Genomic DNA, 19,997 nt, shown 5'->3' on the forward strand with positions numbered 1-19,997 from the left:
ATTAATTGTTAGGGTATTCATTGTCATTTTCATGTTTATTAGAATGATTGTTAAGTAGATTAACTTCTACATTAGAGGGATTGATCCCAATTCGACTGTGGACTAAAATTGTTGGGAAAGTTTTATAAAATGTACACATGTAATTTAAATTGGTCATATTAGTCTTAAATTAATTATTTTTTGATGATCTTATCATTATAGCGAGATTTTGAGACTAAGAGTAACTTAGATTCAAGAAAACTTTTAGTTAAATTCTTATTAATGTAATCAATATAAAGAGAGTTTGAGATAAAAATTATTAAGATCTTAATCTGATTAGTTAATTGATATAGCGGGAACTAAAAATTAACATAAATCACCTTTATTTATGTTTTTGATCCATAACTTATAAGACTAAATAGTAATTGTTGTCCATATGAGAATTGAAGATTCTCAATATCATATAATCCCATTATATAGTTTACATCCTAATTTACTAAAATTTATGGTACTTTAAATATACTCGCACATTTTATTTATTTTCTCATTGTATGACATTTAGAGTAGCATAAAAATCATTAAACTAGCAATTACACGTACACCATGCGTTTACGGTAAATAAAAGTTAAAAATCATCCCTCTATCCTTATAAGAAAGCTCCCCTTTTTATATTGTTATGTTTTATTCAATTTTTACTTTTTTTTTCTTTTTAGCAATAATTATATGTCATTTCTTTTAAACTCATTTGCAAATTTATTCTCACATTTTAACCACTTATTTTTACCGTACATTTTTTTGTTTTGTCTGCACACGTAGAGAGGGAGTTACTAATTCCATTGTAGACACTTTAAGACCTAATGTTCCAAAGTCCAAAATCCAAATACACTAGGGCAAAAGTTTCAAGTATTTTTATTCTTATTAAGGTTTGACGATAACATTGTGAAGAATGATATGCTTAATTAATAAAAGTTTATTTAATTAATTTTTTGCTTAATCAAAGAAAAAAAAAATAAAACAATGGTTTACTCAATAATTGTTCAATTCAACATTTAACTAACTAATTATGCACTAATTATATTAATATTAATTATAAAAAAACACATTGTTATATTTTTTTCCCTAATTTTGCATATTACCCTTGACAATGTTGTCAAGCATGTTCCACCAAATCTGGGGCGAACCCTTTTATTTTTTAGATTCGAAATCGCATTTGAATCTATTGAATTTCAAGGAATTGGACTCATATCCTAAAGTAGGGCAGATCTAAAGCGGATTTAATAAGGTCTTAAACCCATGACCATCCCTAGTTGTAATCCATCTGTCTTATAGCATTTGCTTGAGTATAAAGCTACAAAGAATATACAATTTACTTGACAAGAAATGCATTTGTCCTTCTAACATTACATGTAGCAAAACACTACTCTACATAACTTTCCAGAATCTAACAGATCGATCGCTTCCACATGATGCAAATGCTACCTCTACAGGCGAGTGTTCTATCCACAGAGGAGGCCCGATGTGATTTAACCATAGCCGGGTTGCTTCCGTTGCAGTTAGTGCATCCCAAACTATAATCTGTAGTACACCAGATTGGTTATAGGTAGACATGTCAAACAAATCAAGTTGAGTCTGATTCGAGTTCAGGTCATATATAAACAAGCTAGAAACCCCTTGCAAACTCAATCCATTTAATTAATTGGTTCGAAAATCACAAACCTGACCCGACTTATAACAGATCAAGTCGACCTGATTTTAAACCACTAACTCGTTTATAGTTTTTTGTTTTCATTTTATGTTTTTAACATTGATTACATCTAATTTTTTAAGCTTTAATTTTAATTTTAATTTTTTTGTTTTTTAATCGTTTATTTTGTATTTACTATGAAAATTAAGAAAACATTAAAATAAATTAAGTTTAGGTTACAATTATTGCTTTAACTCAGAATTAAATCGTTTAATTAAATGAGTTATACAAGTTTGTTTTAGGTTTAATTTTGACTTGAATCTAACCCATTTAATAAACAGATCAGGTTAGGTCGATCTGTTTAATTGATTGAATCAAATGTCTCAACCCAGACCCACTTATTTTGGGTTAGATTTAGGCTAGATTAGCAGGTCGGATCAGCTTTTGCCATACCTAGTTATAGGTGGCAGAATGGGGTAAAAAGTAAAATTGAAAATATAATGGGGCGACTTAAAGATAAAACAAACCTCATTCTTCGGTTCATCAACGGACAATACGAACTCCTCTGTGTGACTAAAAACAGCCTGCAACAAACGTACTGGTTTATATTAACAAATCATACTGTGATGAACGATAGCACAGTGCATGCAACCACCTCGCCCAATCCTCGACTTGAGAAAAACAATACTAAGGCTTTTCATGAGGGCCGGCTTTGAGATATTAGGAGCTCAGGGTCAAAAATAATTTTTAGGCCTTAATTATATTTTTCTTTCGTTCCATATTACTTGCAATTGATAATGTCATTTGTTCAACACAAATTCTTGTGAGAAATGGTCTTTTTGAAAGACCAATTCTACTTAGGCTGACTCATTATATATTTTTTAAAATATTATAAGTAGACATTTAGAATGATGTAAGTAGACAAAGATATTGAAAGTAGGCATTAATGATACGATAATTAAGCATTAAGGATAATATAAGTAGGCATTAATCTTTAATGGGTTAGTCGAGAACAAATAAAATATTAAACATTTACGAGTTTAGGTCAAAACCAATAAATATGAAATTAGTTAAATAAACACAAAAACAATGTATTATAATAGAAGGAAATAAATAGAAAAAATCATTAATTTAGGGGATTAGTCACCCAAGTAAAATAAAAATATTTTAATCTTTATTATTGCATGTCGTGCGTTGCTTTTTGCTAACAATAATTACGAAATGTGTGTCTTCTTTACATTGGTATCTGGGTTTGATTCTTGGCAAAGGCAATTAGACAATTTTTTTCATGGGCTCAGCTTGCTCTTCCTCAGGACCGACACTACTTTTCATTCATTAGTGAATCTTCTTTTTTTCATTTGTGCAAATTGAATCAATCATGATAAAAAACTTTAGGAAGCTATCATCATTTTCTTAAAAAAATTAAAAGAGTTGCAAATGCTATGCCTCGAACCCATGCCCACTGGAATAAGAAGCAAGTGCTACACCACTTGGCCAAAGTGTCTAAATGACTTTATGTTCTTGCTATTTATTAATAATACATAGATAATATCTATTAAAGACAATCAATAAATAGAGACAAAATGACACACCTAATCTTTCTTCTTTGATGTCTCACCGTTCCACCACAATTCAAAATTAAGTTAGTATATTTCTCAAATTTCTAATTTTATTTTGTAAAGTCCAATTTTAAAATAGTTTTTTCATATTTGACCTATTTTTATGTCAATTGTAATTTTTAAATTATAAAAAAAGATTTAGGCATTGTGCAGTTTTATTTGTCACCAATTACTCTATTGGTTCAAGTAAACTACTCTTTCCGTTCACTAATGTTCTTCCTATTTGGAATATTCCACCTTAAAAAGAGAGAAATTTAATTATTTTTAACACATATTTAGAAGTTAAAATATATTAATATAAGATCTCATTAAATTCGTCTTAATATATACTTTTTTATTATGTATTTTTTATAATTTTTTTATTAAATGTATTTAAAGATATTGAAATTTAAAATTTGCATTGAAAATTGTGCAAAAAGTATATAGAAAGAACAAAAAGAAACAAAGAGAGTATAAAGCAATGTATTTGCGTCGCGTATTATTTGTTAGTGTGCTTAGAATTTGCAGGTACTGTGTTTTTAAAATTTTACAATTATAACCGCAAAGTTTCTGATTTAATTTTTCTTAAGCAATTTGGTTTTATGTGTTCATATTTGATTATAATTGTTAGAATTTCATAATGAAGCAAATAAAAGACTTAACTTTCAACTTATCAAATTTGCATGACTCCAAGTTTTTATTAGTGCTTTTGTGTGCATATGTATTTGTTTGTTTATTTGTTTGCTTTATACTAGATGATGATATTAAGCTATTTTTATGTAGATCAAAACATGAAAATTTGTATTTTGTGGGTTACTTGATAATAAAATTATACAATTTTGTTAGAGTCAATTACTTTATTAACGACTAAAGGGTATGTATGTTTTCTATATCTTATACTTCATCGAAGTAATACAATTAAAACATCGAAATACCTTAAAATACATCTTTCAAATCCTAGATCCACCTCATAATTTAAAAGCAATGTATGCAAGTACACTTCATAAGCCAAGACGAGAACCTACCTGGCATCGCAAGTGTGTGTGTGTAGCCCCAACATACTGCTTTACCAATCTTCCGGTGCCAATCTTCCACAGTTTTACAGGAAAAACATACTTCAAGACTTTTGATCTCCCATTTACCAAATTAATAACAGTTGGTCTTGGACGAGATGGATTCAAAATGAGACCGTCAATTTGGGTCGGCTTAATTTGCGTGTGTAACAATTTGAGTTTTTTTTTTATTTTCTGGGTATTTTTCAATTTTGATATTAAAAGGTATCAATTTTAACCTGTATCAATTTTTAAAATTAATACCTTTAAGGTCAAAATTAATAAATGTCTAAAAAATTAAAATGTTGTTACACGCTCGTAAAATTGGCCGACCCACACTTCGTCTTAGCTTGTGACCATCTCATCTAAGTTTTTGTGAATTAATAATGCTTAAATAAACTAATTTATTGCTCGTTCTTTGCTAATAATCTCACATTTAAAAAAATTTTAAATAATTCAACTTTTGCATATATTTTTTCGTGAATGGACCTCTGTTGCAAAGAACCGGTTATAATCGCTCAGTTTTAACCGGTTCTTTGCAACAAATGTCCATTCGCAATAAAATATATGCAAATGTCGTATTATTTAAAAATTTTCAATAGGTGAATTATTATAAAAAAATAGAGAATAAGTTGGACTAATTAGATTTTTTTTCCTACAAATTCCTTTAGATTAAGTTATGAATTTAATTCTAGTAAAGTTTTTTCCTTACACCATTTACTCTATAATCAAAATAAAAAATAAAAATTAAATAATGATAAGCAAATCTTTATTTGCCAACAATGTCGATAGTTTTAATCGTTCTAATACAAAATTAGATTATTATTGCAGAGAATAGTGAACATTGTCAACATTGTTAATTGCACATACCATAAGAATTAACAAAATTAGATTTTTGAAAATGCACTCTAATGTAGGATTTTTTTTTTTTGTTTTTTTTTTCTTCTGTTTGAGCGTAAAGAAACTAATAGTTCAACCCACATAAGAAGATACTCCATGATAAGCTCAATCATTTACACTTATTCACATGATTTATCATTCTTTATGATGGACGTTAGTAATTTTGTGCTTATTTAGAAAGATTTTTATTTACTCATTTTGGTTATTTATGTTAATTTAGAGTGGTTTTGATTTGATTGTTTTAAGCATAATTCTTTTGGTTTTAATGATGATGAAGGGGATTTAGTAAGATGATTTGGCTCGGTTGAATAAATTTGACAAAGATCATGGACAAAAGAGTTGAAAAGTATTTGTAATACAAAAGTTTTGAGATGAAATTTGATACATATTAGCTATTTTGATAGCTAGAAAGATCATATTGATACTAGCGATCATGAAAACTAGACTTTATGAACTTTTCACCATGTATTATGTGCCCGGGATAAAAATAGAGGTCATTTGAAATTTGCTAGTCAACAAACAAGCAAGCGACGAGTCGTCGCCTAGACTTTAGAAATTACAGTTTCAGTTGTTAAAATTTGAAGAGGCAACGAGTCGCCACTCTCTAGGCAACGACTCTCCGCCCTCCGCTTGGACGCATTCGCTGTTCATATCCACGTTTTAGCTAGTCTTGTTTTGTCTTATTTAATTTTTATTATTTTCCCAACTTAAATTAGATTAGTTCTAGATTATTTTTCCTAAGTTAGCCTTTCATATATAAGACTTTAGAAAAACCTAACTTTTACACTGGATTCATGTAAGTCATTGCTTCCATTTTCTATCATTTATTTCAAGTAATTTCATTTTTGATTATCATTATCATCCTATTCAGTGTATTCTATCCAAAAAAAACTATAATTAAGGTTTATGGGTAATTCATGCTTATAAAAGAGGATGCGACTAAAAAATTCCTCGACATGAGAATAAATACTTTTACTGCCCGTTTGGTACATGGTATTTGAGGGCGATAATGGTAATAAAATTAAGTAATAAAAATTTTGGTTGTTTGGATGCCTTCAATGGTAATGGATGGTAATGAAATAAGGTAATTAAATTACCAAAAATGGCCATTTTTATTACCATCAAACAACCTGGTATTAGGCTGCAATAGTAATGAAGTATTACTGTGATAATAAAATAAGGTAATGTTGTTTCGAGCTGAAGAAAAAAAAATAATGAAGAAAAAAAAGGTAATGTATGTAATTATCCAAAAAAATATTATTATTATTATTAAAAAAAGAATCATTAGATAGAATAATTTAGATACAATAATGCTTTTAGATATAAATATACAATAATGAAACTAAGAGTCATTACCATTTTTTATTACTAACAATCAAATGCGATCAATGGAATATTATCTTCTATTACCATTCTTTAGTCATGCACACCAAACAAAAGAATCTTCATTACCAATTCTCATATCCATTCCTTCATTACTATTGCCATTACAACATTTCATTCTTATTACTTCACTACGATCAACCAAACGGGCCGTTATTGCTATTAGATCTACTTTCAATAAAGTTTGCATTTTTATGTTCAATTGTTGTTCATCTTGTGATAATTGTTATTAGTTTTTATCTGTTTCCATACATGCTATTATGCTTCATGTCTAGATTAATAAATAGTATGAACATAAATTAATACTAATTATTAATAACGTTTTTGGATTATAAGTATGCTGAGTGAAGGGAGGGGCTAGGTCAGAATTATATATACAATCTTACCTGTTGAAAGTAATATTTACTTCAATTGAGACAAAATCCGATTATCAATAATTATTAATAATTTTTTTATGAAACATTGTCAAAAACTACTCACATAAATTCAATTTTTGTTAAAAAAAGAACCTTAATATTTTTGTCAAAAGCTACTTACTAAAATATTTTGTATTTTTAAACAAAAAATTTAATTTAGTAGGAGATTTTTGAAATAAAAATTGTATTATTGTAGGTAGATTTTAACCTCCATATGTAGCTAAAATTTGTTAGTTTGATAGTTTTTGACAAACAAATATATTTTTTGTTCCATTATAATAGATACAATGAACAAAATATCTTTTAATAGATTTAAGATTGATTGATACTTTAATTCATTCAGATAAGAGGTATTTACAGCAAAATTTTTTACACTGTTTATGCACTACAATCCATCACCATTTAAGAATTCTATTCATAAACTACTATTTTTATAGATATTCTTTAACTATTCATTTATATATCTATTTATTAGTTTATAATATATCATATTATAAACATTCTTTGAAAAAAAAATACAAAGAATACTTAATAGATAACTTTGGAGAATTTTTGTTGAAAGAATATATTTCATTTTAATACTTTCACTTTCACTCCCGTAGGAGTGGTTTCTACGTCAATTTCCCAAATGAAAATTATTTCTATTGTTTGATTAGTCAATGATGTTGTGGGTCTGTTCATGCACAAATGAAAAAGGGTGTTTGTTAGGAAATTAATACTTAATGTGTCATTCTTTTACACTTTACATTGCTATTAATATTGATATGTTTACATTGCTATTAATATTGATATATTTTAATTTGTGAGTTATGATTAAAAGAAAAAAAATATTTACATTATTTTGACTTACCATAAATATTAAAGAAATAATTAGTTGATATTGACATATTATTGTTGTCTTTATATTATAACGACAAATATGTACAAGTCTTAATAATATAAAGATTAGGAATATAGTAGATGTAAATATTAGGACAATTAATAAATTACTTTATGAAACATACAAGAATTAATAGTAATAATAGTAATTCAGTTCTTCGGTTTCTCTTATTTTGCATAATTTTTTATTTTAATTTATCTCACTAATTTTATTCTTTTTTTACGATGGTTTCACTTTTATTTATTGTTATAATTTTATCTACAAATTTATATTATCTTTTTAATTTAACAAATTATTTTTATTATCTCAATATTTTTTGTCTTATTTTTTAACTAAATTTATTTTTTATTAAATTTAACCTATTTTGTACTTAATGAGAAATAAGAGAGACAAAAGCAAACTAACTATTGTAAATTGGATGAAAAAGAAAAGATAAAAATATTGTGAAAAGGATGAAAAAAATGAATAATAACAAATACTAATCACTCCTTTCCTAATGTTCTTCTCATTTACTTTTTGTGCAGTTTCAAAGTAAACTTTGAGTCTTAATATTTCTAAATACGAATCACAAAAAATTATAAAAAATATATAATAAAAAAATATACTTTAAAAGGAATCTAACAAGATTTCATATGAATATATTTTATAATCTATATATATCTTAAAAATATTAATCAAATTCTCTCCAAAATAGAATATACAAAATACAAAGAACTTAGAAACGTAAACAGTATTTGAGAAAGCATGAAGTATTATTTGGATCTAATTTAGTAATTTTACATTACAGCAAAGATCGTCAAAACACACACCGACAGTCAGCTAATCATTGCTGTTTTTAAAGCCCCCATCAAAGCTAAGCTGCCATTGAAGCTTTCTCAAAACACCCATCGACCCCATTACTTCCTTCCTCTCATTCTCCCCTTTCTCTATCATTTAGAGATCTTGAGCTGAAGAAAGGAAGACCAAAAATGGAGTCTTTTTCATCTCATTATACTTGCAGATCCATTACTAAGCTTGGCAGTTTCACCATTTTCTTTTCACTCTTGCTTTCATCCTTTTTCCTTACATCAACAGGTAACTACCCACTTCAATTTCTTTACTATTTTTGTTGTATTTTTGTGATATAAATCAATCATTTTGAAATCATGAATTTACCTAATTATATCACTGTTCTTACTGCATAAGTAATAGGGTAAAGATCATTTTTTTTAATTGCAGTTGTTTGTATTGTTCAATTTTCATGTACAATTTGTTGAATTGATTGGTTTTAGCTTATGGGTATTAATCCTTTTTTTATTTCTTTACTTGTTTTGCATATTTTTTTGATTTCCCATATTGTCGATTTTGGTCTGGAATGTTTGTTAAAGTAGCTAAATTTAGATATTGGAGAGTAATAGCTGTTATGATTTTGCTGAAATTACTAATTATAGTATCTTTCTTTTGTAATAAGGAAAGAATATTAAGAAAAAGAACAATTTTACTTTGATCTGTTAAATTGGATTCATTAATTATTGTTTATTAAATTATAATGCTTGAATTGAGCTGAGATCTAATGAAGATTGACACTCATGTAACATGTTGATGTGTTCTATAATCCTTTTATAGAAGCCTATGATGCACTTGATCCAAATGGAAATATTACCATCAAATGGGATGTTATCAACTGGACTCCTGATGGATATGTTGTAAGTATTTTTTCACCCATCTTCTCCAGTTCACTTCATTTTAATTTCAACTAGTAAGGAACCATGATGATTTTGGTTACAAATAGCAACTTTTATTTTATTTTACTACCTGTTGGAAAAATAGCCCACATGTGATCCCACATCGAACAATTAGTGGGAGCTTGACTTACATATAAGCTTGATGGGTTACTTCTCCTATTACCAATTGGTTTTAAGATGGAACCTCATCGGGTTCATGTGCAGCCAACTCTCCTCTTATGCGGATCTTGTTGTATACAAACCTGTTAATAAATTTATCACTACCTATTGATTTTTTGCTTGTTTTCTTTTTCTGGATGTTGGAATGTTCTTCATCACTTTCAATGCGAACCTCTTAAGATGCTTATCATAAATGTGGGTATCAATTATGAAAATCATGGGTTAGCCTAGTGTTTGAGTGTTTTCGCTTTCACCGTTAAGACAGGAGTCGATCCTCATCACGTACAAGAAGGATTAATTCCTTTTCCCTTCATTGCGTGTAACTCTGTAAGGATTCTCTAGCCTTACCTTTGAATCCCAAAAAATGTGGGCGTCAATTATTTCTTATTAGAACCATCATTATTCATTGAGAAGATTTCCAAATCCAGTTGCATAATTTATTGATCATTTTTCCAAATTTTTTACATGAGATAGTTATGATGGGCGGGAAAACCAAGAAATTTGATAAGACAGAAGCAATTTGTGACATTTTGATCTATATTCTATTATGAAACTTTTGAGCTCATCTTTTTCTACCTCTGGGTGCTGGCAGGCTGTTGTCACCATGTTCAACTTCCAGCAATACCGGCACATTCAAGCCCCAGGGTGGACACTAGGATGGACATGGGCCAAAAAGGAGGTTATATGGAGCATGGTGGGTGGGCAAACCACTGAGCAAGGAGATTGTTCGAAATTCAAAGGAAACGTTCCACATTGTTGTAAGAAGGATCCAACAGTTGTAGATTTACTTCCTGGAACGCCTTACAACCAGCAAATCGCAAATTGCTGCCGTGGAGGGGTGTTATCTTCCTGGGTTCAGGACCCCGGGAATTCTGTTAGCTCTTTTCAAGTTAGTGTGGGTCAAGCTGGAACTAGTAATAAGACGGTTAAACTGCCAAGAAATTTCACCTTGAAGGCACCAGGGCCCGGATATACTTGTGGACCTGCAAAGATTGTGAAGCCAACCCAGTATAAGACAGCTGATAAACGGAGAACCACTCAAGCATTGAGTAAGTTACAGGCTCTTTGTGCCGGTTCTTTATTATTCACAACTATGTATCTTATGGAGGTGAAATGATTCTAATTGCATCCACTTTTCTTCTTTGCAGTGACGTGGAACGTTACGTGCACGTATTCACAATTCTTGTCCCAAAAGACTCCTAGTTGTTGTGTGTCTCTATCCTCATTCTACAACGACACTATAGTACCCTGCCCGACTTGCTCTTGCGGATGTCAAAACAACATTACCCAACCCGGAAGTTGTGTCGAGTAAGTAACCCCAACATTACCCTACATATACATATTTATTCATATTCCGAGTTGTAACAGGTTGTACTTGTAATGCAGGGCTGACAATCCATATCTAGCATCAGTTGTTTCGGCCGGCGGACCTAAGTCTAGTAATACACCACTAATCCAGTGTACTAGCCACATGTGTCCTGTCCGAATCCATTGGCATGTCAAAGTCAATTATAAAGATTATTGGCGTGCTAAGGTTACGATTACAAACTTTAACTACCGGATGAACTACTCACAATGGAATCTTGTGGTGCAACATCCCAACTTCGATAATCTCACACAATCGTTCAGTTTCAATTATAAAGGATTGACTCCTTATGATAGTTTGAGTAAGCACTATCTCTCAGATCGTGTAATACGAGCCTAATGCTGGATGTTTTTTGTGGTTTTCTAACGATAATCTTTTGGATCATGTTGTTCATCTTACAGATGATACGGCCATGCTATGGGGAATGAAGTTTTATAACGATTTTCTTAATCAAGCGGGGCCTTTCGGAAATGTGCAATCAGAGTTGCTATTCCAAAAGGACAAATCAACCTTTACTTTCGAGAAAGGATGGGCTTTCCCTCGGCGGGTTTACTTCAATGGTGATAATTGTGTGATGCCGCCTCCGGATGCTTACCCATGGCTGCCAAATGCTAGTTCAAGACGTGTTCTGTCCCTGATACAACCCTTCATGACTATAATGGCTGCCCTGGCTTTCTTACTGGCATATGCTTAGTGAAGTACATTTCGATTTCAAGATTTCTCTTGAATCACTTCGTTCGGGTGCTCCAATCCGTCCCTTTTAAAGGGATTCCATTCTCTATTGAATCGTCGAGAATGAGAATATGATGTCTTTTTGTTTAGGGATAGCCTCTTTATTACAGGTATCATACTATTTATAACATTCTTTATTTTTCTTGTTAGATTATTTATTAAAATACTATTTCACTGTTGTAACATGTAAAAACATTCCCCATGGAAGTGAAGTGTTATATAGAGTTGGTTGTTGTACTTTCTGTGTTACACTTGAGATTTGATAACATCAACTATGTTTATTCGTCGGTCGTCAGGAATACAGAAATAAAAATCAATTAAATTCGACTCGAAAAAAACGGATCTCAAACAATAGTCTTTCTGAATCAATTCGGAATTGTATGCACAATCTCCCCCGGAATTCACATTTCAACATTTTTGTTGGGAACAACTTTTGTTCTAATATTCGGATATGCACTTGTGGTTTTGGAAATTCCTAACCATATAGTAGTAAGAACACAAATCCTTGTGTAAGACGGTCTCACCGTGAGACGTTCTCCGTACATGGGTTGAATAGCCCAATGAATAGAATTATTAGTATATGAGCTCTTTGTTTTGAGGTCATCTTACCGAGGGGCTGTCTCTCACAAGAGTAGTTGTAGTAAGATTATTACCTAAACAAAAAGAACCATTAGTGCCTGAATGGCAACTACCATTAAGTAAGAAACCGAATTTAAACCGACAGAGTTCGGAAGTGAAGGATATGCATCAGGGGGTGGAAGTCTGCATTCATCTCCATTAAAGTAAACCTTCCTAGGAAATGCCCATCCTTGTTTTAAGGTGAATGTGTTTTGATCTTTTCTTAGGAGCACTTCGGACTGGACATTCCCGTTTGATCCTGCTTCCATCAACAGATCGTTGTAGAATTTCATGCCGTAGAACATACCAGTATCGTCTGCAGGACAAGAATTACGAAAAAATATTTCAAGATAGTCATGTAATCCGATGAATGGTTAATGTAAATTTCCATTAGTTAAGAGTCACTTACTGACTGATTGATAAGGTACTAGAGGCTTATAGTCGAAGCTGAAAACTTGGGTGACATTGTTAAGGTTCGGGTGCTGAATTACAAGAGTCCACTGAGTATAATTCAAGCGATAGTTGAAATTAGTAACAGCTACTTTGGCGCGCCAGTAATCCTTGTAATTGAGCTTGACGTGCCAGTGGACTCGAATAGGGCACATATGATGTGTGCATTGTAGAAGAGGAGTGTTATCTTTCTTTGGAGTGTGTACTCCTACGGAGTGTGATTTCTTTGAGTCGCTCCTACATTTTAGATGGTCCAACGAAAAAGAACGTCATTAAATTCATGGGATATATATCATACTTCGTACTCTATACTAGAGAGGATTCGTATAGTCATTAACCTGATACAGTTGTCTTTGTTGTGGCAACCGCAAGAACATCGTGCACAAGGAACGATTGTTTCGTTGTAGAAAGATGAGAAGGATACACAACATGACGGGTTTTTGGAAGCTAGAAACTGTGAATAAGTGCACGTTACGTTCCACGTCACTGCAAGTAGAGGGCATTTTGTTTAGTACGTTTACATTAGACTTGTACAATGGGTCAGAGTCCGTTAAAAGCCATGAGATCTCTCATTTGGCGGGAGCCCTAACCGGTTCACATCTTGGTTCTTTTCACCCTCTTTTGACTCATTATTCTATGTTCGGCCACTTATAGTTTGCTCGATATTTGGTTGACACCATAGTGTAAAACTACGGTGATGGCATCGGACAGTGATCTGGTCATCGTAATGCCTAAATGTACGGATCATTCCTCCCCTCCCCCCACCCCCCGGTTAAATCAGTAGAGCAAATATAAGAAAAGGATAGAAGAATGCTCATAAAACTCTTACTGAGAGCCTGAGTTTTCCTCCGGTGATCAGGCGTAAAATAAACTGTAGAGGGAACAATTTTTGCTGGGCCACAAGTATACCCTGGTCCGGGCCCAAGCAACGTGAAATTCTTAGGCAGCTTCACGGTCTTATTAGAAGTGCCCGCCAATCCGACACTGACCTGGAAGGCAGAGACGGCAGCACCAGGGTCCTGACCCCATGCAGCAACAACTCCAGCCTTGCAACAGTTAGCAATCTGCTGGTTGTAGGGTACCCCAGGAAGCAAGTCTACAACTACCGGGGTCTTCTTGCAGCAATGAGGTACGTTACCCTTAAACTTCGAGCAGTCCCCTTGTTCGGTAGTTTGTGCTCCCACCATCGACCATATCACTTCTTTTTTCGCCCACATCCATGATAGCGTCCACCCTGGGTTCATTATATGTCGGTACATTTGGAAGTTGTTCATCGTCACTAATGCCTGTAAAGATTTACCTTTAGAATTTGCTTCTTATATGCAAGAAATGAACAAGAATTTGAATACTTACCACATAACCATCTGGGGTCCAAGATATTACATCCCATTTGATTGTTATGTTCCCATTTGGATCTAATGGATCATATGACTCTGTAAAAAGATCGAAACGCACAAAATCAAGTTGCTTTCCGTCTAGAAAATAAGTTGCTTTCGAGTATTAGAGCGTTACCTGCACAATCGGATAACATAAGAGCTACGAGTACAGCATAGAGAGTGAGCTTCAGTTCTTGTTGTGCACCTAAATATCGGCATTGCCATTGTTGATTGCTTGCTTTGTTATCGTCATATTCTTGATTCAAATTTGCAATTTTTTCACACCCCATATTGTTATGTTAAAGAAAAATGGAGGGTGAGAAAATAGGAAATAGCACTTAGATAATATATGTAGTGATTCATCTAGGGGTTTGTTAGGTATCTCATTATGAGATATTTCATACTTTAGGTGTTCTTGTTGGAAAATAATCCACATGTTATCCCACATCGAAGAATTAGAGAGATGTTGACTAATATATATATAAGATGGGCTACTCCTCCTTATACCAATTGGTTTTAAGATCAATCTTGTCGGCTTTGTGTGCAGCAACTATCCTCTTATATGGGTCTTATGTACAAGCTCAAATTGATCGGTTCTCTTCTATTTTGATGGGGATGGAGTCATTGCTGCCTTCTGAAGCAAGATTTAGTGAGGAAAAAAACTGTAGAAAACTGATAATTAAGTGACAGTGGAGCACAAAAAGGTCAGCTATATCTCTCAATCTAGTAGGAAAGCTAGGGTTCACCTAAGTTAGCTAATATATTTTTGCTTACTTGTTAATTAAGTAAACTTGAGTACACTTAGTATACAGTATACAGAGATCAATCACAGCTAAATTGTGTTGTGTGTTGTGTGTTGTGCAACTCAATGTACTCGGTATAATGTATACCAGCTTTCAAATCATTTTACTATTGTGGCCCATCTAGGTTATTAGTATAAGGTAGGTTGAGTACTCATCGGTTGTTATTCTTTTGTATTATGTTACAAAATTCAATATTAATAAGGGTTTAATTTGAGACTCATCGAGAGATGTCAAGTTATTCTTTGTGATGGTTGCATGTTTAGGTATTCACGATTAGTATGCTTGAAGTTAAAGGGATGACACGATGTTCAACGTAAATTTTCTTGTCTAGAGTTGTGTATTGTTTTGATCAGATGGGACACCTTAAAAAACATTGTTAGTCTAGCATTTACCCATAGTAATGGACTGTATTTCTATTTATTTTTTTCTTCGCCATTTTGTGTGGAAACATCATAGATGCTCCTCTTTCGCATTGTTGCTATCAATATTGTCATTTTTGCATCGTTTTCCCCTCTTCATCATCACCATCACCATCAACATCCTCTCTAACTAGTCTCAATGGAGGCGAGAATGGAGGTGAATGTGGAGGGGAAGGCAGATGTGTTGGCCAAGACGGAACTAAAATTTTGTTTATATTTTATACACGCCTATTTGTATATTTAAGCAAAAATAAATTATGACTTTGCACAGAATAATAGGTTGATTACCATGATCATGTAGGTTTCAGAAAAGACTCATTTAAAGTTCAATCAACCACATCACGCATCTTGAGGATAATTAGAAAACATATGAAAGCATTTCGCAAGAAATTTCTGGTATCATCGAACATCAATACCAAGGAAATGGACGTCAAATTTGATGGATCCTTACTTCACATAAGGCGTAGTCCAAACTTAGGCCCTAGGCGGTGGCACTACTCACCCATCCTCAAGGTCGGCTCTTTATCAAGTTTTTGCTTGTTAGACTACATGTTTGATCATATAATAATCACACTATTTCTAGATATATTGTTGAATGCAATTGTTAAAAGAATCAACTAAACTAAAAACTTAAGTTAATAATTGAGGCTTCGTGATATGTTGTTATGTACTGTAACAGACCTCATCACGTGAGAGCCCTTTGGGCTAAAAGTGTGAATACAGTTCAAACATTCCTTATATCTTGCTCGAAATATTCCACTTTAATTTGACGGGTAATTAAGATTTGAACCCATAATAACCAACTCAATCAATTATCAAGGTGATAGTTAAGGCGTGAAAACATGTTATATATTAATATATTCTAATAAGATTGGTTTTCTTATCATAAATTGATTACGTTAAAGCTTTTTTCAGTTAGTTTTAATGGATTTATAAATTAATTCAACGCTATTTTAGTTTTCCTATATACAACCTTAAGTTGGTGACCTACATTTGGCACGGTCATAAATTTAAACACAAAATATACTTTTTTTAAAAAAGAAACCAAAAAAACAAATTTAGTTGGTAATTTTAAACCAACTCTAACCTAACTTGAGCTTTCAACATTTTTACCACTTGACATGTTCAATTCAAGGTCTATTCATTTCAATTTTAACCAAGACTAGAAGACCTATCTGAACCCAATCCAAACAGTAATAATGTTAAATTTTAATTTTATTTTTTTATAAAAGATATTATATTTTTATAAGTAAGGGTGAGTAGAATTTCTTATGGGCAAGACTCGAGGAGAATTAAAACTTTATCATAAGAGTAAAAAAAATTTTCAATTATTAGATCAACGGATAAAATAGGATGAAATTAAAAGGCAAAACGATAGCATTGGAACTTGAGGAGGGCTGCAATTACTCATAATTGTCGTATACTCACGAGCAAATTTTGTATGAGACTGTTCCATTATGAAACAAATCTATATAAAAAGTCCAACTTTAACAAATGAGTGTTTTGGATCCAAAATAATTGTGAAAAATGGAATAAAATAATGCCTTTTAATCTCAAAATAAGTTTCGAAAAATTTTAATTTCTGAAATAAGTGTCTCTGTGTCCGAGCTTAAGGTCAGAGTTTGTTCGTTGTTACTAACAGTGAACAAGAAAAAAATTTACTAGTAACAGCGAACAAAAGGAAGACAAATGCATAACATTTGATGAGACAAATAAAACCACGACTTTGTTTATATTATTTTGTCCCTTCAAATGTTATGATATTATGTCCCTTTTGTCGTTGTTAGTAATAGCAAACAAAGTCGTGGTAAATTTTTTTTCTCTTATTCGCTATTAGTAATAGCGAACAAACTGACCTTAGGACGGATCCTATTTTGGGAACTAAAAATTCTCAAATTTTATTTTGGGATTTTTTATAAGTTTACTTTACTCATTTTTCCAATAATAATTTTAAGGAAAAACTATAAGAAACTACCTAATCTATATGCCCTTTATAAAAAAAACTACCTTATGTAAAATTTTTTGCAAAAAACTATCTAATATAACACAAAAGTTTGCAAATGACTACCACTTAACGGTTGTCGTATATTGACCATTAACATTACACTTTGACCAGCACTTGGAGTATCACGTGATTACTTAAAACACTCTTCTTCTTCCATCAAACACACGATTTCAGAAACTTAAATCAAAGAACCCTAATTTCTCCCATCAAACCCACGTTTTTTCTCGTTTCTCCTTCCTTTTCTTAATTCAATCCTTCAAACAACCCTAATTTCTCCAACAATCATTCCACCATTGATTACTAATGTATTCTCCTTCTTCAACGGTAAATTCGAAGCCTGAAAAATATGGGTGTTGAGTTCCCTTTGCAAAGAGAGTTTCATGAACCAAGGAAAATCCTGGAAGAAGATTTAAAACTTGCGTTTTTTATGATCCTGATACAAATTGGAGGGGATGCAAAAAGTTTAAACGGAATGATGAACCTAAGATGGCTTATTGGCAATCTAATTTCAGATTCCAGTTCTTCCCCTTCTCCTTTATAATATGTCTCTATTGTTTTCTTCATCAATCTCCTTATCTATTGCCAATTTAATATCATCATCAACTATAAACACATCATCAAGACCATAAATTACATTTTCTGCAAACAAATTAGCATCATCCTCATCACCACCACTATAATCTTCATCACCACTATCATCAAAATCAGATTCTTCCTCCTCTATATGGGCTCCCTCGATTGTTGTGATGTTTGGGATGGAAATAGCAGCTGAGTTTTCTTTTTTAGATCAAGGGCTAGCACTTAAAGGTTTTCTAAAACTCATATCTTTAACTGTGGTCCATTTTCCCCAACATCAACATGTGCATTTGCAATTTTCAATTCATCTACAACCTTATCTGCCACATCAACTCTTTTAATTTCCACCTCATCTACCCTAACAGTCCCTACATTGCCCACCTCAGTAGCCAACTCAAACCCATTCTTTTTCAATTTAAAGCCTTTTTCTAATTTTCGTTTTCTTCATCTTATTAATCTAGCTAATTTTATGAGCTCTAACAAATTATTCAGACACAACAACAATCAATTTACAAAGTGTAAGATAAACAACAACAAATTAAGAAAAAAAAACGTAGCAATCGGACAATCAAATGCTTAAACCGAAAAAATGAAGATGAACCCTAAAATATAAGAATGAACAAGAAAACCATAATTAAGAAGTAGTACATATCAGTATAGGAGGAGAAATTAAATGAGATGCAATTAATGTAGAGGAAGTGAAGAGGAGGATGAGAGAGAAAGTAGAGATGCAAGAAGAAGGGTGTAATGTCTGTGTAAGTTATATTTTTCGTCAGAAGTATTGATGGAAGAAGAAGAAGAGTGTTTTAATTAATCACGTGATACTCCACGTGCTGGTCAAGGTGTAATGTTAAAGTTCAATCTTACGATAACCGTTGTTGGTAGCCATTTGCAAACGTTTGTGTTATATTAGGTAGTAATTTGTAAAAAAATTTACATAAAGTAGTTCTTTGAAAAAGGGCATATTGATAAAAAAAACATTAAAACTACGTCTAAACTATTTTTTAATTTTATTTTAATAAATTAAAACGGATCAACCTATATTAAACCGTGTACGGTAAGACGGTCTTAATAAAAAATTCGCAAATTCTTGTGAAAGACGGTCTCTTTGAGAGACCATCTCTAATTGGGTTGAGTTATTATATATTTTTTTGATATATTGTAAGTAGGCATTTAAAATGATGTAAGTAAAAATTTATGATATCGTGGTAAGCATTAAGAATACAGTAAGTAGAAATTAAGGATAACATAAATAGGCATTAAGCTTTAATGAGTTGGGCTTAAAAAATGTATTTTTAAGAGAAGGTCTCTCAAGAGTCTAGCTGAAAAAAAATTTGTCAGTGGACGGAATTTAAGCGGGAAGAGACTATAAATTTGTCGGTGATCCATAATTTTTGGGCGAGTAGTTGATGATTAGGGCCCAGCGGCCCACAAAGTTTGGTTTAATCAAACTGCTCCCTTGTGGTACCCTGTACGGCTGTACCCCTTAATACATCTACATTTTGAAAAAAGGACAACTTTTTTATTAACACCGTCTCATCGTGAGACGGCTTAATATGGGCCGACCCAATTTTAATTTATTAAATAAAAATAAAAAAATATTTAGAGGTAGTTTTAAAATTGTTTTTGTTTAATATAAATGATTCGGATTGCTTATATTCGCCCGTCTCACGGTAAAACGGTTTCATACAAGACTTGCCGTTGAAAAAAATATTTTTCATCTTTAAATGCAAATAGTGGTTTGTTTACAAAATATTGATAAACTAGATAGATACCCATGCTATGCACGGAGATTGAAAAATAATTTTTAGTTAATTTTAAACTTATATAATATTTGTTTTAATGATTATTTACTTTAAAGATTATATGGATGGTTA

General features: G+C 31.8%; 2 protein-coding genes across 2 annotated transcripts; one reads left to right on the top strand and one right to left on the bottom strand.

Annotated features, from left to right (window-relative positions):
- Window positions 1-8,664: 8,664 nt before the first annotated feature.
- Window positions 8,665-12,110, top strand: LOC130798407 (COBRA-like protein 1). Its single transcript, XM_057661370.1, has 6 exons — window positions 8,665-8,966; window positions 9,498-9,577; window positions 10,368-10,824; window positions 10,924-11,083; window positions 11,162-11,442; window positions 11,543-12,110. The coding sequence occupies exons 1-6, from the start codon at window positions 8,861-8,863 to the stop codon at window positions 11,833-11,835; spliced, it is 1,377 nt and encodes a 458-aa protein (XP_057517353.1). The 5' UTR covers window positions 8,665-8,860; the 3' UTR covers window positions 11,836-12,110.
- LOC130798406 (COBRA-like protein 4) lies at window positions 12,059-14,635 on the bottom strand. Its single transcript, XM_057661369.1, has 6 exons — window positions 14,454-14,635; window positions 14,295-14,374; window positions 13,771-14,227; window positions 13,280-13,427; window positions 12,901-13,178; window positions 12,059-12,807 (listed from the first exon to the last, which is right to left on the bottom strand). Exons 1-6 carry the CDS (start codon window positions 14,605-14,607, stop codon window positions 12,527-12,529), a joined length of 1,398 nt encoding a protein of 465 aa, XP_057517352.1. The 5' UTR covers window positions 14,608-14,635; the 3' UTR covers window positions 12,059-12,526.
- Window positions 14,636-19,997: the final 5,362 nt, after the last annotated feature.

Source organism: Amaranthus tricolor, chromosome 13 (assembly GCF_026212465.1).
Source record: "Amaranthus tricolor cultivar Red isolate AtriRed21 chromosome 13, ASM2621246v1, whole genome shotgun sequence".
NCBI classification, from domain to species: Eukaryota; Viridiplantae; Streptophyta; class Magnoliopsida; order Caryophyllales; family Amaranthaceae; genus Amaranthus; species Amaranthus tricolor.